Below are 22,667 nucleotides of genomic sequence, written 5' to 3' on the forward strand. Positions count from 1 at the left end.
GTGGATCTTCATTTCAATGTGCAAAATCTACATTTTAAATGAAATGCTATCAATCTGGTGCACTTTGAGAGTGTTTTGAGAGCTTCAACCTCTTTAGTGTCCGAGTAAAAGAAAAATAAACTGCATTATAGTGGACTCAAACCTCTTTTTAATGAGTGTTTGTGTAGCAAAATGTATTAATTATGAAACAAATAAAATTCCAGCTGTTACGCAGATCTACAGAAGACAATTAATGTTATCATTCAGCAATGTTGATTCAGTTTATTTCATTTAAAATATCAATGTTTATGAAACAAACTCAATTTAACCATAAAGCAGCTCTACAGAAGACGAGTGTCATTAAGTCAGTCCGGTTAAGTTTTGTTTTCATCTGATACTAGTGACAGCAGTCTAAATAATATTTACTCAAGCCAAGTCACTTTTATTTATACAATACACATTTTTTTCAAAGCAGCTTTACAATAATAGACAGTAAAATAATGAAACAAAGTTTGTTTCTGCTGTACAGCAGATCTAGAAGAAATAAAAGCTGAAATATTAATAATTACTAAATATTAAGTTGTCTTCAAAGTAAACGTCAAGTTTTTATTTTGGTGGGAAAACTGAAGGGAGGCCTTTGTTTCTATGGCAACACCTTTACATTTAGTGAAATGCTGTAAACTGTGTGAATATGAAAAATAATGTTAGAAATTATGCAAAAGTAATGGCTGGTCCGCGGTGCATTCCCAGATGCAGGCTAAACTCACAGCACATATGGAGACTTCTTAAACTTCTTAAATTAAATCACATGCAATTTTTTTGACGGTTATTGTTTCTCATGGGGTCGTAAGGTACTATTTTCCAAATTTTAAAGGGGTTATTCAGTGATTTTATTGCCGTATGAATCCAGAATGTCAGTGTTTTTCTCCCTCCACCCGCGTAATAATCCCCGGCCGAATTACCATCTGTTTTTTAACTTTATTAATTGTCCAATAAACACACGAGAACTCATACAGATACAGAACAACGTTTTCCCACCAAAAAACGTAACAAAAATAAAGTTTAATCCATAAATAACAACTAAAGTAAATAAACAAAAATAGATAACACATGTTCAATTATTTGGATGTACACTTTTATTATTGTAATTCTGGAAAGTATTTACACAAACAATATTTCATCACCGCTCCACCTCCGCGAAACAAAAAGGAGAAAGAGAAACGGCTTATGCGATGATGGAAACGCTATTTGGCGAATAAATAATGAATTGCATTTTGTCTAGCAAAACTTTGTTCGCAAATGTTGTGCGATTCAGCGCGAAAATGAACGAAAACACCTTAAAATGTCTCAAATCAATTCGATATACCAATATGATCGCAGAACAGCACGTGACGTCATTACGCACAGGTTCTTATTCGCTTTAAAGCCGTTGGATGGAAACACACTTTCACCAGCTTTATTCGCGTTAGTTTTTTTACCGAACTTCAGATAATTCGATTGACAAGTGGATGGAAACTTAGCTAGTGGGGTGAAAATGTATTTTGTCCACATGAGAAACGATTACCGTCCGAATAGGGCTGAAGTCAGTTGTAGTTCTTGTGTTTCTCTTTCCTTCAGTGAGTTTGCTTGTTAACAGCAGGTGTTCATCACTAATCCTCAATCATCAGATGTATTTGTACACATGAGAAACCATTACGGCCTGAATAGGGCTTATGAGTGTAAAAATGTTCGGGGAAATGAATGGGAAGCACTGAGCTGAACTGTATGTTTGTTTTCAGTATGAATAATAAGACGATTTGAGGAGTGTGTTACATTGAAGCGCTCTCTTCTCTGTGTCCACAGGCTGTGAGCTCTTCTGAGTGGTGCCATGACCAGTCAGGGTGATGACCATGAAGACAGACTAAACCCTCAAGCGTCATCATCTTCTTCTTCTCGGCCCTCAGCAGCCCGTAAGCTGCAGGTCCAGCGCTCGCGCTCCCGGGACACCATCACCATACACTTCTCAGCCAAAGGACATGAGGAAGAGGAGGAGGAAGAGGACCTGTACAGGCTCGCGGCTTCCCCGTCAGGCCTCGAAACCGAAGACCAGGGCGTAGTCACGGCTCAGGAGGCCAGCGAGGAGCTTCTCTCTGAAGGACTGGGAGTGGACGTGGTTACAGGACTGGCGTCGCAAACACACAGTTCAGCGGTGGCGATCACACACCCCTCCGTTAGCTTAGGCTCCTCGTCCACTTCTAGTCTAATTAGCTTCTCGTGGCCTTCTGAACAAAGGTCGAGTGCACCGGTACCTTCCACGCATTCGGTTTCATCCACTTCATCCCCAGCTAAAGCTTCTGCTTTACCTTCGAAGCCGTTCCTAAGCCTAGTCAAGTCTCTCTCCACTGATGTGGAGGCACCCGCTGTTCCCCCCCAATCGACAAGACACCGACATTTAATGAAAACGCTTGTTAAGTCGTTATCCACGGACACTGCTCGCCCCGAACATGAGTCTTCCTCAACTCATCGCTCGCAGGATTCTCGCCTCAATCTGCACCTTTTCAAACCGTTCACCCAAACCCGTGTTCCCGCGGTCACTGGCGACTCCAAGACCGCTCCCTCGTCCCCGTTAACCTCTCCCGATAGCCGCTCCTTCTTTAAAGTTCAAGAGGTTGAGGCTCGAATCGAAGACACGAAGCGCCGTCTATCCGAGGTCATGTACGAGCCTCTCCAGCTTCTCAGCAAGATAATCGGCGAGGAGACCGGCAGCACGACCGCGGGAGTCTCTTATCGATCCAGAAACCTTTCGTCCAGCGCATCCGAACTCTCAAACTTGTCCGCTCTCAATGGCCACTCGGAAAGCAACAACAACTACTGCATTAAAGAGGAGGAGGACGTGGACGGGGAAAGTCCTCTCGAGGGGGCGAGTGTTGACTTGCCTCTTCACAGGTCGCCATCTCTCGGATTAAACCGATGTTTGATGTCGACTCTCGCTCGTCAGGAAGATGAAGAGTTCTGTGAGCTCTACCCTGAAGACTTCGAGCTTTGTAATGAGCTAGATGGGGAGGAACCTCACTCGTCTCAAGCCCGGCGAGGGAGTAGCGAGGAGCCGACTGAAGGAGGCGAGGAGGACGAGGAGGAAGACGAGCCTCCAGGAGTTCCCCACAACAGATTGATTCTTCTGATAGCGATGGTTTACGGTTACTTTGTGCTGCCGCTGCCGGCCTATGTGTGTTGGGTGTTGACGGGAGTGGTGGCGGGCTTCATGCTGGCGATCCTGATGGTGTGGTTGTCGGCCAGGCGAAGGCCTTCGTGGCGTCGTAACAGCAACTGGAACAGGAGAGAGAACTGGAACCGGGTTCCTCTGGACAACACCGAACCTGCCATACACAAGGTGAGGCCCGTCATTCTGTCGCAGTGATCAAGGATACAGTGTGAACTCAAGTTCACAATCATTTAAAAATTATGCGTAAGACCTCAAAATATCATTCTCACTCTTACAACATGGTAAAACTTTAATTTTCAAGTAGCCTATGTCCCGTTTTAGGAAAGTATCGTATATTAGAATAAAGTTATCGTCCAACTAAATTTAGTTTTGATTGATTCACTTTCGTTGCAAAGATCTGGAAGTTCTGGAAGTTGAAGATCTGGAAGTTTACACAGCCGGTCAAAAGTTTTCGATCGGTAAGATTTCTTAATGTTTTTGGAAGAAGTCTCTTGTGCTCACCAAGGCTGCTTTTATTTTATTAAAAATGTAACCAAAAAAAACAGTAATATTGTGAAATATTATTAAAATGTAATTTATTCTTGTTTTGGATGAATTTTCAGCATCATTACTCCAGTCTTCAGTGTCACATGATCCTTCAGAAATCTGATGATCATAATATGATGATTTGATGCTCAAGAAACATTTATGATTATTATCAATGTTGAAAACAGTTGGATTTTTATTTCAGGATTCTTTGAATAGAAAGTTCAAAAGAACAGCATTTATTCGAAATATAATCTTTTGTAACGTTATCTCTTTACTGTAACTTTTAAACGGTAATATAATGTATAATGTTATAAAAGCTTTCTATTCAGATAAATGCTGTTCTTTTGAACTTTCTATTCATCAAAGAATCCTGAAATAAAAATGTAAATAACTGTTTTCAACATTGATAATAATCATAAATCAAATCAGATCATCATGATAACATCATTATACTGATTTCCTGAAGGGTCATGTGACATTGATGACTGGAGTAATGATGCTGAAAATTCAGCTTTGATCACAGGAATAAATTACACTTTAAAAATATATTCAAATAGAAAGTTATTTTACATTTTAATAATATTTCACAATCTTTTTTTTTTACTTTTTTTTAATAAAATAAATGCAGCCTTGCTGAGCATAAGACACTTCTCTCGAAAACAATAAAAATGAATTTGTTCCCTGAACAAATATTAGGTGGATTTGAGAGAGCCTAATGGTCCTTTCACACCAATAATTATAACTATAACCATACAGTTTTAACTCTAAGACTCGAGATTAACGACAACTGTAAGGATAATGGCACAGAGTTCAGTTCAACTAAAAACTAGACTAAGAAGAAACCTTCATTAGACATTAAGTGGCATTAAAAATAACTACCAACACTGCAAAAAAATGCTTTTCTTGCTCAGTATTTCTGTCTTGTTTCCAGTCCAAATATCAAACATTTCTTAAATAAATCAAGATGCATTTACTCAAGTAGTAAAAGTACATAAGATATTAAGTCTTGTTTTCTGGGGAAATTAATCAAGATTGAGTTGATGCTGAAAAAAAGCAAAAAATAAACTCGTTTCTGTTTTAATTAAATTAAGATCATTTTTCTTACCCCATTGGCAGATAATTTTACTTAATTTTGATTAATTTCCCTGAAAGCAGGACATAATATCTCACGTCATTTTACTCCTCTAGTAAATGCATCTTGATTTAAGAATGTTTTAGATATTTAGACTTGGAAACGAGACAAAAATACTAAGAAAAGCATTTTTTGCAGTGAAATGTTTACAATAACAGGATGTATTGAAACAACAGTATTTATATCTATTATAAGCTCAATGCCTCATCCAGTGGACTTTACACAGCCATAAAAAGTGTTGTATCTCGCGTCATCCAGTGGACTTTAGACCACTTTTGCATAAATAGACTGGGATTCCTGAATGGAAGTCAAGTCAGCTTTATTTATATAGCAGTTTTTACAGTACAGATTGATTCAAAGCAGCTTTACAGAGATAACAGGAACATAATGCAACAAAGTTTGTTTCCAGAGGAAAATAGCGTCACAGTCCAGCTTAAGTAAGCTCAGCGATGGTTCATTTCTGTTGTAGAAAAGTTATTAATTTAGTTATTTATATATATATATATATAGCCGCTCTGTCATTGTCCAGCTCAGTTCAGTTCTCATATAATGCAGATCAATAATATTACTGAAGTATCATAGGGGAAAGAGTACACATTGTTAGTTTACTCATTGTAAAATCATACAAAACTGGTTGCAAATCGGCAAAGTTGCCCTTAAACCCCCCTCCAAAAGCCCCACTTTTCTCAGTTAAGCGAATGATGTACATGGAAACTCATTTAACTTCTGCCTGTTTGCTTCCAATGACAATAGTGGAGGATAGGCGCTTGTTTAAAGCTGGCTGTAGTTTATCATGATGATCTCGACAGCCTCATGCCCTGACCCATGGTGCACTACACCTGCTAGATGACCGTCACATGTCCTTTTTATTCAATTATGTGATTAAATAGCAGCCCTTGGGGTTTGACCGTGGCATCCGGTCATGTTTCAATGCAGGACAATCCCTGAAAACGTGTGTTTATGAGCGATTAACTAAGGTGTCGGATCTGCATATTTCATCTACAGTTGACGATTTTTGGCTCAATGAACTTATCCTGCACATATTTACCTTCTGCTTGCCGGAGTTACTTCCCTCGTTTCCCGGTAAACACAGTTTTCAGCCCTAAATGAATGTTTTTGACCCTTACTAGTTCAGACATTTAAACCTCTTGTTAAGTTGTGGTGTCAACCTTTCGATAATAATGTGTCCGGGTCAGTTAAACCCATAAAACAAGACGACTATAAAGAAACGTTCATTAGAAAAATGTCATTAAAAAATAACTGAACTACCAAATGTTTTAAAAAAACACAGAATTTATTGAAAAGGCATTAACTCTGTACATGACTCTCTCTACAGCTGTTAATAGGCACTAATCATTGGTTGGTTGGGTTTATTATACGCGACACAATGAACACTCGCTCTAGACCGAATGTCGAGTACTGACGGTTTTTAATTTGTTACTCTCCACTTCTGCTTTTAGAGTTTATTTATGATAAAAAAAAGTCCATCCAACTTTAAAGCAAGTTATATTGACAGAACACATGCTTATGATAAACAGCGTTATCTCCTGCTGGTGTAATAGTTAGCAGTAGTTGCTAATATAGTTAAAGTAGTTGTGTAAGTATTGTGTTCTCAGTGTGAATGGGTCTTAAACTTTAATCACAAACAAACCAGTGAGGTTCTGTTGTTGTTGTTTTCTCAGCTGAGCCGCTGATGCCTCGAGTCTGGTCTCCACTTAAACTGGCGGATTGAAGAGAGTAATGTGTGATGTGCTGTGTAATATTAACACCATCTGTGTGCATATATAGGCCTGTCCTTCAGTCCACAAAGCCAGCACATATGTATTTAACAGTGCTGAGATTAATTTAGGTCATCCGGGCCTTCTAGTGTTTCTAATTACTGGTGGTGTTCTCCATTTTGTGTTTTTTTTAGTTTTCACCATATTATGGACGGGTGGTTTCATACGAGCTGTCAAATAATCCTTCATTTAGAAGTGTTTAATACAAAAATGTCCAAAACGAAACACAAACATATCATTTTCTCTGAGAAAAATGAATCGCTTACAATTTATATTTGGGCAAAATTTATTTTTTTTGTATTCAAAACCACTTTCTTTCTTTTTCTGCGATGTTTTTGTGTGTCGATTGTCCACTTGCTGTGTTTATCCTCAGATGCTGGACGCTGTAGGGTGATCTTGGTCCCTTACTTACAGGGTTTCTCCATCGCTTTGCCTCAATTCTCAAATTATTATTATTTTCTTTAAAAAAAAATACATTCAGATCTCTGAACAATTAGATTCTTGTTCACATCAGATTTACATTTCTTATTGATTTAAGCAAATTGCATGTGTTTTGGCACGTGTGTGCAAAAGAGTAAGTACAACTGTTTACAATCTGCACATGACTGGTTTATCAAAACTGAGTTTATTCTCAGTGAAACTCTTTACAAACTTCATCACATGCAAAATTATGCATTTAGTGATCAAAATCTGTCAGACATGCATTTATATTACATAAATATCTGACATGGAGTGCTTGTAATGTCTCTTAAATTGGCAAATTGACATTGTTTTGAAATGGTAATCACAATCTTAATCAACCAATCAAATTTGGAGTTTGCCCAGCACAATCACTTCTGTTTTTCAACATGGAGGAACGTCACAACCCTAAACCGCAGCATCTCCAGCAATACTGTATAAATACATTATTTATACACAGTACAAGTATTGACTTCTAGTAAATGTTTACCTTCTGTTGAAATCTGTGTCTAAAATCTCAGTGTGACCGCATTCAGAAACACAAAACTGGCATTCTTGCATAACTTTACATCTAAAATCAACAAAGAAAAAAGCATCTACACATTTAGACCAGTGTGGCTCACACGGTGACAAAAACACTTATTTCGGTGGCATTGGCCGGTTTACTGACACCATAACTAGGTTTTGAAGCGTGAATTACATGTGTCTGGGCCATAGGCAGTGTTTGGGGAAAGTAATGCATTACAATATTGCGTTACTCCCTTAAAAAGTAACTAATTGTGTTACTTTTTTTTTAGAAAAGGGGTTATTTTTCACATGGGTTATTCTGGATTACAGGAGAAAAAAAGTTTAACTCTTACTTTACCAATAAAAACTAAAAAATCTATTGTAATTTGTGCTTATGGTTTAGCTAAATCATCGAAGGTCAGAAGCAAGTACAAGATTAAATGCATAACATTTTATTTTTTATTGAACATATTTTAGTTATTTGAGGTTTGCATGGTATTCTGATTCTGCATTTCACTGATTTTATTTTGTTTTTTACACATTTAGCTCACATTTAGTCTAGAACTACAATAACCGTCATGTTTAGACACACACACACACACACACACCGCCTCTGCACTTCGGTTTGTCTCAACATTGGAACGAGAGATCTGTCAGGCAATAAATGGGAAAACAAAGTACTTATTTAAAAAAAAGTAATCTGATTACATAACTCGCGTTACTTGTGATGAGTTATCCAGCAATGGTCCTAGTTGAGATGTTCCAGTTGTGACACTTGAGCTTACTTGTTTAGTTGTGTGTGTTTGCACGCAGGGTTGGATGAACGAGATCTACAGCTACGACCCGGAGACGTACCATGCCACGCTCACACACTCGGTGTACGTGCGTCTGGAGGGCTCGGTCCTGCGCCTGTCCAAGCCCAACCGCAACGTCCCGCGCCGGGCCACCTTCAGCGAGCTCAAGCCCGACGTGTCCTACGTCAGCCAGAAGATCTACGACCTCACCAACAGTAAGGTGTGTGTGCTGTGTGTGCGCTAGCTGTGTTCATGCTTCAGTGTTGAGCTCAGCCCAGAGCTTATGATGAACCAGCAATATTTAATCCTGGTTTGGTAGAGAATTGTAAGTACTTGTTTGTCAAATACAAGTTTAACTTTCATTGATGGAATGTTTTTTTCCCTTGCATCTAAGCGGCTCTGATGCTGCATTTCTATGGACGCTTGTTTCCGCCTCAGAAAGAGAAATAAAAAAGGTAGATGCGACTTTTTATCTCACAATTCTGACTTTTTTTCTCTCACGATTTCTCTCACGATATAACTGCGTGATATAAAGTCAGAATTGTGTTATAAAGTGAGAATTGCGTGATATAAAGTCACAATTGCATTATAAAGTCACAATTGTGTTATAAAGTGAGAATTGTGTGATATAAAGTCGCAATTGTGTGATATAAAGTCAGATTTGCATGATATAAAGTCTTAATTGCATTATAAAGTCAGACTTGTGTGATATAGCCTAAAGTCGCAATTGTGTTATAAAGTCAGAATTGCATGATATAAAGTCAGAATTGCGTGATATAAAGTCAGAATTGCATGATATAAAGTCACAATTGTGTGATATAAAGTGAGAATTGCGTGATATAAAGTCAGAATTGTGAGATATAAAGTCACAATTGTGTTATAAAGAGAGAGTTGCATGATTTAAAGTGAGAATTGCGTGATATAAAGTGAGAATTGTGTTATAAAGTGAGAATTGCGTAATATAAAGTCACAATTGTGTTATAAAGTGAGAATTGCGTGATATAAAGTGACAATTGTGTGTTATAAAGTCAGAATTGCGTGATATAAAGTCACAATTGTTCTATAAAGTGAGAATTGCGTGATATAAAGTCAGAATTGCGTGATATAAAGTCACAATTGTGTTATAAAGGCAGAATTGCATGATATAAAGTCACAATTGTGTTATAAAGTCAGATTTGCATGATATAAAGTCTTAATTGCATTATAAAGTCAGACTTGTGTGATATAGCCTAAAGTCGCAATTGTGTTATAAAGTCAGAATTGCATGATATAAAGTCAGAATTGCGTGATATAAAGTCAGAATTGCATGATATAAAGTCACAATTGTGTGATATAAAGTGAGAATTGCGTGATATAAAGTCAGAATTGTGAGATATAAAGTCACAATTGTGTTATAAAGAGAGAGTTGCATGATTTAAAGTGAGAATTGCGTGATATAAAGTGAGAATTGTGTTATAAAGTGAGAATTGCGTAATATAAAGTCACAATTGTGTTATAAAGTGAGAATTGCGTGATATAAAGTGACAATTGTGTGTTATAAAGTCAGAATTGCGTGATATAAAGTCACAATTGTTCTATAAAGTGAGAATTGCGTGATATAAAGTCAGAATTGCGTGATATAAAGTCACAATTGTGTTATAAAGGCAGAATTGCATGATATAAAGTCACAATTGTGTTATAAAGTCAGAATTGCATGATATAAAGTCGCAATTGCATTATAAAGTCACAATTGTGTTATAAAGTGAGAATTGTGTGATATAAAGTCGCAATTGTGTTATAAAGTCAGACTTGTGTGATATAGCCTAAAGTCGCAATTGTGTTATAAAGTCAGAATTGCATGATATAAAGTCTTAATTGCATTATAAAGTCAGACTTGTGTGATATAGCCTAAAGTCGCAATTGTGTTATAAAGTCAGAATTGCATGATATAAAGTCAGAATTGCGTGATATAAAGTCAGAATTGTGTGATATAAAGTCAGAATTGCGTGATATAAAGTCAGAATTGTGTGTTATAAAGTCAGAATTGTGTGTTATAAAGTCAGAATTGTGTTATAAAGTGAGAATTGCGTGATATAGTCACAATTGTTCTATAAAGTGAGAATTGCGTGATATAAAGTCAGAATTGCGTGATATAAAGTTGCAATTGTGTTATAAAGGCAGAATTGCGTGATATAGTCACAATTGTTCTATAAAGTGAGAATTGCATGATATAAAGGCAGAATTGCATGATATAAAGTCGCAATTGCATTATAAAGTCGCAATTGTGTTATAAAGGCAGAATTGCATGATATAAAGTCGCAATTGTGTGATATAAAGTCAGATTTGCATGATATAAAGTCTTAATTGCATTATAAAGTCAGACTTGTGTGATATAGCCTAAAGTCGCAATTGTGTGATATAAAGTCAGAATTGCATGATATAAAGTCAGAATTGCGTGATATAAAGTCAGAATTGTGTGTTATAAAGTCAGAATTGTGTGTTATAAAGTCAGAATTGTGTGTTATAAAGTCAGATTTGTATGATATAAAATCGCAATTGCATTATAAAGTCACAATTGTGTGATATAAAGTGAGAATTGCGTGATATAAAGTTGCAATTGTGTTATAAAGGCAGAATTGTGAGATATAAAGTCACAATTGTGTTATAAAGAGAGAGTTGCATGATTTAAAGTGAGAATTGCGTGATATAAAGTGAGAATTGTGTTATAAAGTGAGAATTGCGTAATATAAAGTCACAATTGTGTTATAAAGTGAGAATTGCGTGATATAAAGTGACAATTGTGTGTTATAAAGTCAGAATTGCGTGATATAAAGTCAGAATTGTGTTATAAAGTGAGAATTGCGTGATATAAAGTCAGAATTGCGTGATATAAAGTTGCAATTGTGTTATAAAGGCAGAATCGCATGATATAAAGTCACAATTGTGTTATAAAGGCAGAATTGCATGATATAAAGTCACAATTGTGTGATATAAAGTCAGAATTGCGTGATATAATGTCAGAATTGCGTGATATAAAGTCACAATTGTGTGATATAAAGTCAAAATTGCTTGATATAAAGTCACAATTGTGTGATATAAAGTCACAATTGTGTTATAAAGGCAGAATTGCATGATATAAAGTCAGAATTGCGTGATATAAAGTCAGAATTGCGTGATATAAAGTCACAATTGCATTATAAAGTCAGAATTGTGTGATATAAAGTCACAATTGCATGATATAAAGTCAGAATTGTGTGATATAAAGTCACAATTGCATGATATAAAGTCAGAATTGCATGATATAAAGTCAGAATTGCATGATATAAAGTCAGAATTGTGAGATATAAAGTCAGAATTGTGTGATATAAAGTCACAATTGTGTGATATAAAGTCAGAATTGTGTGATATAAAGTCAGAATTGTGTGATATAAAGTCAGAATTGTGTGATATAAAGTCAGAATTGTGTGATATAAAGTCAGAATTGTGTGATATAAAGTCACAATTGTGTGATATAAAGTCACAATTGTGTGATATAAAGTCAGAATTGTGTGATATAAAGTCAGAATTGTGTGATATAAAGTCACAATTGTGTGATATAAAGTCACAATTGTGTGATATAAAGTCAGAATTGCGTAATATAAAGTCAGAATTGTGTGATATAAAGTCACAATTGTGTGATATAAAGTCACAATTGTGTGATATAAAGTCAGAATTGTGTTATAAAGGCAGAATTGCAATGATATAAAGTCAGAATTGCGTGATATAAAGTCGCAATTGCATTATAAAGTCAGAATTGTGTGATATAAAGTCACAATTGCATGATATAAAGTCAGAATTGCTTGATATAAAGTCACAATTGCGTGATATAAAGTCAGAATTGCGTGATATAAAGTCGCAATTGCATTATAAAGTCACAATTGCATGATATAAAGTCAGAATTGCATGATATAAAGTCACAATTGTGTGATATAAAGTCAGAATTGCGTGATATAAAGTCAGAATTGCGTGATATAAAGTCGCAATTGCATTATAAAGTCACAATTGCATGATATAAAGTCAGAATTGCATGATATAAAGTCACAATTGTGTGATATAAAGTCAGAATTGCGTGATATAAAGTCAGAATTGCGTGATATAAAGTCACAATTGCATGATATAAAGTCAGAATTGTGTGATATAAAGTCACAATTGCATGATATAAAGTCACAATTGTGTTATAAAGGCAGAATTGCATGATATAAAGTCAGAATTGCGTGATATAAAGTCGCAATTGCATTATAAAGTCAGAATTGTGTGATATAAAGTCACAATTGCATGATATAAAGTCAGAATTGCTTGATATAAAGTCACAATTGCATGATATAAAGTCAGAATTGCGTGATATAAAGTCGCAATTGCATTATAAAGTCACAATTGTGTGATATAAAGTCACAATTGCATGATATAAAGTCAGAATTGCATGATATAAAGTCACAATTGTGTGATATAAAGTCAGAATTGCGTGATATAAAGTCAGAATTGCGTGATATAAAGTCACAATTGCGTGATATAAAGTCAGAATTGCGTGATATAAAGTCAGAATTGTGTGATATAAAGTCACAATTGCATGATATAAAGTCAGAATTGCGTGATATAAAGTCACAATTGCATGATATAAAGTCAGAATTGTGTGATATAAAGTCACAATTGCATGATATAAAGTCAGAATTGTGTGATATAAAGTCACAATTGCATGATATAAAGTCAGAATTGTGTGATATAAAGTCACAATTGCATGATATAAAGTCACAATTGCATGATATAAAGTCACAATTGCATGATATAGTCACAATTGCTTGATATAAAGTCACAATTGTGAGATATAAAGTCAGAATTGCATGATATAAAGTCACAATTGCATGATATAAAGTCAGAATTGCATGATATAAAGTCAGAATTGTGTGATATAAAGTCACAATTGTGTGATATAAAGTCGCAATTGTGTGATATAAAGTCACAATTGTGTTATAAAGTGAGAATTGCGTGATATAAAGTCACAATTGTGTTATAAAGAGAGAGTTGCATGATTTAAAGTGAGAATTGCGTGATATAAAGTCAGAATTGTGTTATAAAGTGAGAATTGTGTGATATAAAGTCACAATTGTGTGATATAAAGTCGCAATTGTGTGATATAAAGTCACAATTGTGTTATAAAGAGAGAGTTGCATGATTTAAAGTGAGAATTGCGTGATATAAAGTCAGAATTGTGTGATATAAAGTCAGAATTGCATGATATAAAGTCAGAATTGCATGATATAAAGTCAGAATTGCATGATATAAAGTCAGAATTGCATGATATAAAGTCAGAATTGTGTGATATAAAGTCACAATTGTGTGATATAAAGTCGCAATTGTGTGATATAAAGTCACAATTGTGTTATAAAGAGAGAGTTGCATGATTTAAAGTGAGAATTGCGTGATATAAAGTCAGAATTGTGTTATAAAGTCAGAATTGTGTGATATAAAGTCAGAATTGCATGATATAAAGTCAGAATTGCATGATATAAAGTCAGAATTGCATGATATAAAGTCACAATTGCATGATATAAAGTCAGAATTGCATGATATAAAGTCAGAATTGTGTGATATAAAGTCAGAATTGTGTGATATAAAGTCACAATTGTGTGATATAAAGTCAGAATTGTGTTATAAAGTGAGAATTGCGTGATATAAAGTCACAATTGTGTTATAAAGTGAGAATTGCGTGATATAAAGTGACAATTGTGTGTTATAAAGTCAGAATTGCGTGATATAAAGTCAGAATTGTTCTATAAAGTGAGAATTGCGTGATATAAAGTTGCAATTGTGTTATAAAGGCAGAATTGCATGATATAAAGTCGCAATTGCATTATAAAGTCACAATTGTGTTATAAAGTCAGAATTGCATGATATAAAGTCGCAATTGTGTGATATAAAGTCAGAATTGTGTGTTATAAAGTCAGACTTGTGTGATATAGCCTAAAGTCGCAATTGTGTTATAAAGTCAGAATTGCATGATATAAAGTCAGAATTGCGTGATATAAAGTCAGAATTGCGTGATATAAAGTCAGAATTGTGTGTTATAAAGTCAGAATTGTGTGTTATAAAGTCAGAATTGTGTGATATAAAGTCAGAATTGTGTGTTATAAAGTCAGAATTGCGTGATATAAAGTTGCAATTGTGTTATAAAGGCAGAATCGCATGATATAAAGTCGCAATTGCATTATAAAGTCACAATTGTGTTATAAAGTGAGAATTGTGTGATATAAAGTCGCAATTGTGTGATATAAAGTCAGATTTGCATGATATAAAGTCTTAATTGCATTATAAAGTCAGACTTGTGTGATATAGCCTAAAGTCGCAATTGTGTTATAAAGTCAGAATTGTGTTATAAAGTGAGAATTGCATGATATAAAGTCAGAATTGCGTGATATAAAGTCAGAATTGCGTGATATAAAGTCAGAATTGTGTGTTATAAAGTCAGAATTGTGTGTTATAAAGTCAGATTTGTATGATATAAAATCGCAATTGCATTATAAAGTCACAATTGTGTGATATAAAGTGAGAATTGCGTGATATAAAGTTGCAATTGTGTTATAAAGGCAGAATCGCATGATATAAAGTCAGAATTGTGAGATATAAAGTCACAATTGTGTTATAAAGAGAGAGTTGCATGATTTAAAGTGAGAATTGCGTGATATAAAGTGAGAATTGTGTTATAAAGTGAGAATTGCGTGATATAAAGTGACAATTGTGTGTTATAAAGGCAGAATCGCATGATATAAAGTCAGAATTGTGAGATATAAAGTCACAATTGTGTTATAAAGAGAGAGTTGCATGATTTAAAGTGAGAATTGCGTAATATAAAGTCACAATTGTGTTATAAAGTGAGAATTGCGTGATATAAAGTGACAATTGTGTGTTATAAAGTCAGAATTGCGTGATATAAAGTCAGAATTGTGTTATAAAGTGAGAATTGCGTGATATAGTCACAATTGTTCTATAAAGTGAGAATTGCGTGATATAAAGTTGCAATTGTGTTATAAAGGCAGAATTGCATGATATAAAGTCACAATTGTGTTATAAAGGCAGAATTGCATGATATAAAGTCACAATTGTGTTATAAAGGCAGAATCGCATGATATAAAGTCACAATTGTGTTATAAAGGCAGAATTGCATGATATAAAGTCACAATTGTGTGATATAAAGTGAGAATTGCGTGATATAAAGTTGCAATTGTGTTATAAAGGCAGAATCGCATGATATAAAGTCACAATTGTGTTATAAAGGCAGAATTGCATGATATAAAGTCACAATTGTGTGATATAAAGTCAGAATTGCGTGATATAATGTCAGAATTGTGTGATATAAAGTCAAAATTGCTTGATATAAAGTCACAATTGTGTGATATAAAGTCACAATTGTGTTATAAAGGCAGAATTGCATGATATAAAGTCACAATTGTGTGATATAAAGTCAGAATTGCGTGATATAAAGTCGCAATTGCATTATAAAGTCACAATTGTGTGATATAAAGTCAAAATTGTGTGATATAAAGTCACAATTGTGTTATAAAGGCAGAATTGCATGATATAAAGTCAGAATTGCGTGATATAAAGTCAGAATTGCGTGATATAAAGTCAGAATTGCGTGATATAGTCGCAATTGCATTATAAAGTCAGAATTGTGTGATATAAAGTCACAATTGCATGATATAAAGTCAGAATTGTGTGATATAAAGTCACAATTGCATGATATAAAGTCAGAATTGTGTGATATAAAGTCAGAATTGCATGATATAAAGTCAGAATTGCATGATATAAAGTCACAATTGTGAGATATAAAGTCAGAATTGTGTGATATAAAGTCACAATTGTGTGATATAAAGTCACAATTGTGTGATATAAAGTCAGAATTGTGTGATATAAAGTCAGAATTGTGTGATATAAAGTCACAATTGTGTGATATAAAGTCAGAATTGCGTGATATAAAGTCAGAATTGCGTGATATAAAGTCGCAATTGCATTATAAAGTCAGAATTGTGTGATATAAAGTCACAATTGCATGATATAAAGTCAGAATTGCTTGATATAAAGTCACAATTGCATGATATAAAGTCAGAATTGTGAGATATAAAGTCAGAATTGTGTGATATAAAGTCACAATTGTGTGATATAAAGTCAGAATTGTGTGATATAAAGTCAGAATTGTGTGATATAAAGTCACAATTGTGTGATATAAAGTCACAATTGTGTGATATAAAGTCAGAATTGTGTGATATAAAGTCAGAATTGTGTGATATAAAGTCACAATTGTGTGATATAAAGTCACAATTGTGTGATATAAAGTCACAATTGTGTGATATAAAGTCAGAATTGTGTGATATAAAGTCACAATTGTGTGATATAAAGTCAGAATTGCGTGATATAAAGTCAGAATTGTGTGATATAAAGTCACATTTGTGTGATATAAAGTCACAATTGTGTTATAAAGGCAGAATTGCATGATATAAAGTCACAATTGTGTGATATAAAGTCACAATTGTGTGATATAAAGTCAGAATTGCGTGATATAAAGTCGCAATTGCATTATAAAGTCACAATTGTGTGATATAAAGTCAAAATTGCTTGATATAAAGTCACAATTGTGTGATATAAAGTCACAATTGTGTTATAAAGGCAGAATTGCATGATATAAAGTCAGAATTGCGTGATATAAAGTCGCAATTGCATTATAAAGTCAGAATTGTGTGATATAAAGTCACAATTGCATGATATAAAGTCAGAATTGCTTGATATAAAGTCACAATTGCGTGATATAAAGTCAGAATTGCATTATAAAGTCACAATTGTGTGATATAAAGTCACAATTGCATGATATAAAGTCAGAATTGCATGATATAAAGTCACAATTGTGTGATATAAAGTCACAATTGTGTTATAAAGTCAGAATTGCGTGATATAAAGTCAGAATTGCGTGATATAAAGTCAGAATTGCGTGATATAAAGTCGCAATTGCATTATAAAGTCACAATTGTGTGATATAAAGTCACAATTGCATGATATAAAGTCAGAATTGTGTGATATAAAGTCACAATTGCATGATATAAAGTCACAATTGCTTGATATAAAGTCACAATTGTGAGATATAAAGTCACAATTGCATGATATAAAGTCAGAATTGCATGATATAAAGTCAGAATTGTGTGATATAAAGTCAAAATTGCATGATATAAAGTCAGAATTGCATGATATAAAGTCAGAATTGCATGATATAAAGTCAGAATTGCATGATATAAAGTCACAATTGTGTGATATAAAGTCAGAATTGCATGATATAAAGTCAGAATTGTTATAAAGTCAGAATTGTGTGATTAAAAAGTCGCAATTATCTTTTAAAATGTTTTATTCTGTGGCGGAAACAAGCTGTGCCAAACAAAACTCCTTAAGCTCTTTAAGTACATACTATTACTGTTATATTTGCATACTATGGCAAATGAGGGCTAAGTTTGAGTCGTGGTCTTGCAGATCTCCCTGGTGCCGCAGAGCCTGGCCAGGAAAAGGGTGTGGAATAAGAAGTACCCCATCTGCATTGAGCTGGCCAAGCAGGACGACTTCATGGCCAAAGCCCAGGGCGAGAGGAGCGAGGGGTCAGAGGAGAAGACCGCCGTGCTCGGAGAGAAGCCGGAGAGCGTGGCCGTCGCCGAGGAGCCCCGGCGAGCGCACACACAGCCTGTGCTGTACCTGTTCGGGAGGACCGGGCGGGACAAGGAGGAATGGTTCAGGAGGATGCTGTTTGCTGCCAAACTGAAATACGAAGCCAAGAAGCCCTCAGGCCTGCCTACAAGTAAGAGTGGGGTTCATATTTACTGATGCGCTTGGCCAGCATCACACACATGACCAGCGTCGGCCAATAGTGAGCCTACGTTCTGACGTACAACCCAGAAAAAAAGTTATATTTTTAAATAGTTATTAAATGTTTTTCAAACCCTGTGTGTGTAAAGAGTGTGTACATTATGTCCCTGATCTCCTTCTCTCTCGGCAGGCTGTCTGTCTCAGAGTCGCAGCAGCAGTCGTGGCAGTCTGGATGAAGTGCTCCAGGCTCAAAAAGACCTCGGTGCCAGTGTCAAGCAGAAGGTTCTGGAGTACAACGTCTACATGGCCAAATACGTGAGCCAGTCCCCCAGCAGCCCGGCCACAAGCCCCGTTCAGAGCGCTGGGAACAGCCCGGGGACTGTGAAAAAGGTCTAACCAGAAAGCATCTTACTTTCACAAACCAAACATCAAATAAACCTGGGCTGTTTACACGACACCGTTTTCAACTAGATGCGTAAATCTTTTTATGCGTTTTGGCCGTTCATTTACACGATACTGGCGGTGTGGGGCCTGATAGTGGCGGTGTGGGGCCCGATAACGGCGGTGTGGGGCCTGATAACGGCGGTGTGGGGCCTGATAACGGCGGTGTGGGGCCCGATAACGGCGGTGTGGGGCCTGATAACGGCGGTGTGGGGCCTGATAACGGCGGTGTGGGGCCTGATAACGGCGGTGTGGGGCCCGATAACGGCGGTGTGGGGCCCGATAACGGCGGTGTGGGGCCCGATAACGGCGGTGTGGGGCCCGATAACGGCGGTGTGGGGCCCGATAACGGCGGTGTGGGGCCCGATAACGGCGGTGTGGGGCCCGATAACGGCGGTGTGGGACCTGATAACGGCGGTGTGGGGCCCGATAACGGCGGTGTGGGGCCCGATAACGGCGGTGTGGGGCCCGATAACGGCGGTGTGGGGCCCGATAACGGCGGTGTGGGGCCCGATAACGGCGGTTTGGTGCCTGATAACGGCGGTGTGGGGCCCGATAACGGTGGTGTGGGACCTGATAACGGCGGTGTGGGGCCCGATAACGGTGGTGTGGGACCTGATAACGGCGGTTTGGTGCCTGATAACGGCGGTGTGGGGCCCGATAACGGCGGTGTGGGACCTGATAACGGCGGTGTGGGGCCCGATAACGGCGGTGTGGGGCCCGATAACGGGGGTGTGGGGCCTGATAACGACGGTGTGGGGCCTGATAACGGCGGTGTGGGGCCCGATAACGGGGGTGTGGGGCCTGATAACGACGGTGTGGGGCCTGATAACGGCGGTGTGGGGCCCGATAACGGCGGTGTGGGGCCCGATAACGGTGGTGTGGCGCCTGATAACGGCGGTGTGGCGCCTGATAACGGGGGTGTGGGGCCTGATAACGGCGGTGTGGGGCCAGATAACGGCGGTGTGGCGCCTGATAACGGGGGTGTGGGGCCTGATAACGGCGGTGTGGGGCCAGATAACGGCGGTGTGGCGCCTGATAACGGGGGTGTGGGGCCTGATAACGGGGGTGTGGGTCCCGATAACGGCGGTGTGGCGCCTGATAACGGGGGTGTGGGGCCTGATAACGGCGGTGTGGGGCCAGATAACGGCGGTGTGGCGCCTGATAACGGGGGTGTGGGGCCTGATAACGGCGGTGTGGGGCCAGATAACGGCGGTGTGGCGCCTGATAACGGGGGTGTGGGGCCTGATAACGGGGGTGTGGGGCCTGATAACGGGGGTGTGGGGCCTGATAACGGCGGTGTGGGGCCCGATAACGGCGGTGTGGTGTACTATAGGGTTAGGGTAGGATTAGGGTTTGGTTGAGGGTTAGTTGCATGTAATTATGCATAATTTACTGTTATTACTACGGTAAGTACATGTAACATGGACACTGTAAAATAAAGTGTTACCGAAACTGGAAACACTTGTGCTTAACCATGCTAACACCTAGCCTCTTGTAGAGATATAAATCACTTTTAGAAATATAAATATTACATACACTAAGTAGGGGTGGGCGCTATACCGGTATGAACGTGACAACCGGGATTATGTTGTGCCATGATATGGATTTTGCGATACCGAGAATACCGTTTGATATTCATAAATTCTAAATTTGTAGTTATATTGTTTTGTTCAATGTGGTGCTCTTTTACAACTTTTAACACTACTAATGTCGACACAGAATCGAGGCTGTACTGAACGTTTAACCTTCTCCTCTACTGTGTCCAACTCGCGGGATGCACAGGCATTAATCAAACACTGAGAGCATGGTAACAGTCCAAGTTAATAGAGCACAAACCCGCCTCCTTAAACACAACAGCAAGAAAGCGCGCATATTTGCAAACGCGTGAGATTTAACAGAGCTGCCAACGTATTCCTCGCGCCGCAGGAATTTTTTACGCGCGTAGCGCGTCTTTGCATTGACTTAACATTGAAATCACTCGCGCCTGTCCGCTGTGAACATTACACTTTCACACGCCACACATCCATTTCCTCACGCACAGAAAAATCGTGAAGCAAAGAGGACAGGGAGACCGACAGACAAGACCGAGCAGGTTACTTATTATATAAAAAGTCTCAGCTCTCAGATTCTGTCAATTTTATTACGAAATTCAAACAATATTTTTTCCCGCTTGTAAATGTGACGTGACATATCCTATAGCACATCAGTTCAAGCGGCACGTGAACCGATCATCTCTACTAGTAGTAAATAAACACGAATGAACAATGTTGAGAGATACATACAACTTACCGAAATGTATATTCCTCATACTCATACATAATATCGATCAATCAGTGTTTTTCAACTGCGAAAAGAGGTCAATAACAGCTGGAGAACAATTATGTCATAACATTTACCTCAGGAAAGCCATTTAATGACCAGATATAGAACGTTAGTTGGCTAGAAAAAAGAGCTATATAGAGTATTTTGCTAAATATGAGCACTATATTACATATTATATATATTTTTTACGTCATTAAATAAAGTTGTTATAATAAACGCATTATTTAATTTGAGTTATTTTTAACCTTAAATTATACTACCAGCTGTTATAGGGCTCTCTGTGTTTACAGCATTAGGTGAGGGGGTTTTTCTTGAGAAAATGAACACCCATCTTGTGTACCTAATATTTATCCAAGTGAGTCAATATTATCAAATCACAAGAATTAAATTGAAATCGTGAAATTTGTGTCAAGCAATAATACAAAACCATAGCTTACCAGAAATTGTAGGTACCATGTAAACATTGTACCCCATTAAATTGTAAAAGATTTTTCATTTTTTATGTCCAATGTAATCCCTCACCTTTTTCTAGTTATATAGGGTTTAAATGCATATTTTGCCTGTCATTTAACTAAGGTGTAAATGTGATTTCAATTTTTTTTTCTCATATCGCGATATAATATCGATATCGTCCGGACATCGAAAAATATCGTGATATGTATTTTTGCTCATATCGCCCACCCCTAACACTAAGCTTCCTCTGTGAAATTAGTAGTGCTCTCCTGTAGTCTGTGATGTTACTGTAGTGTCTTCCAATGAAGTGTGTTGTGTTGTGTTTGTCTGGCAGTTTCCAGAGAGCCGTGAGCAGGACGCCGAGTCCGAGGCCTGGGTCAATGCTCTTTTGGGTCGCATTTTCTGGGACTTTCTTGGAGAGAAATACTGGGCAGACATGGTGTCCAAGAAGATCCAGAAAAAGCTGAGTAAGATCAGGGTGAGTCCTGATAGGTGTACATCTCAGACCAGGCTTTTCACTTCTTTAAACTGTAACTCAAGTGTAATGTTCATTATTACAGCTCCCGTACTTCATGAATGAGCTGACCCTCACTGAGCTGGACATGGGAATATCCATTCCCAAGATCCTCAGCTCCTCCAAACCATCTGTAGATCACAGAGGTAAGGCCTGGTCTGCACTCCTGAATTTATATCACATGTGACCCTGGACCACAAACCCAGTCTGGAGTCGCACGGGTATATCTGTGGCAATACCCAACTATACACTGTATGGGTCAAAATTATCCATTTTTCTTTTATGCCAAAAATCATGAGGATATTAAGATCATGATCCATGAAGATATTTAGTAAATGTCCTGCCGTAAATATATAAAACATGTATTTTTGTGAGTGAATGCAGCACAATCATGAACATAAATGCACAACTTTAAAGGAGATTTTCTCCTTTACACACAAACCCGCCTCCACTCACTCGTTTCATTTGCTCCGGATGAATATTGTTGGTGTTACAGGGCTTGAATGCGCATCATTTTACTCATTCCCGCAGTTGCTCACACCTAAAGTATATTGGCTATATAAAACCGTATAATGGATCTGTGCGTCTGGTCTTAAAGTGACAGCAGCCTAATAAACCGGCCGCCAAATTATGAGATGATATTAAAAATATCTATATGGTATCGATGTCAAAACTGTGGCCAGTGAACTCTGTAGACACTAAT

At 37.3% G+C, this 22,667-nt stretch overlaps 1 protein-coding gene across 9 annotated transcripts in view; it reads left to right on the plus strand.

Annotated features, from left to right (window-relative positions):
- Positions 1-22,667, plus strand: part of tex2 (testis expressed 2) — a 70,729-nt gene that overhangs the window by 36,234 nt on the left and 11,828 nt on the right. For all 9 annotated transcript variants that reach the window (XM_079633116.1, XM_079633110.1, XM_079633118.1 and 6 more), the window contains 6 exons: positions 1,822-3,349; positions 8,399-8,599; positions 17,905-18,223; positions 18,422-18,621; positions 21,785-21,928; positions 22,011-22,110. In XM_079633116.1, the coding sequence (XP_079489242.1) occupies positions 1,847-3,349; positions 8,399-8,599; positions 17,905-18,223; positions 18,422-18,621; positions 21,785-21,928; positions 22,011-22,110 (2,467 nt within the window). In that variant the 5' untranslated portion in view covers positions 1,822-1,846. The remainder of the gene's footprint in view (positions 1-1,821; positions 3,350-8,398; positions 8,600-17,904; positions 18,224-18,421; positions 18,622-21,784; positions 21,929-22,010; positions 22,111-22,667) is intronic.

This window comes from Phoxinus phoxinus, assembly GCF_949152265.1.
Source record: "Phoxinus phoxinus genome assembly, chromosome: 1".
In the NCBI taxonomy this organism is placed as follows: Eukaryota; Metazoa; Chordata; class Actinopteri; order Cypriniformes; family Leuciscidae; genus Phoxinus; species Phoxinus phoxinus.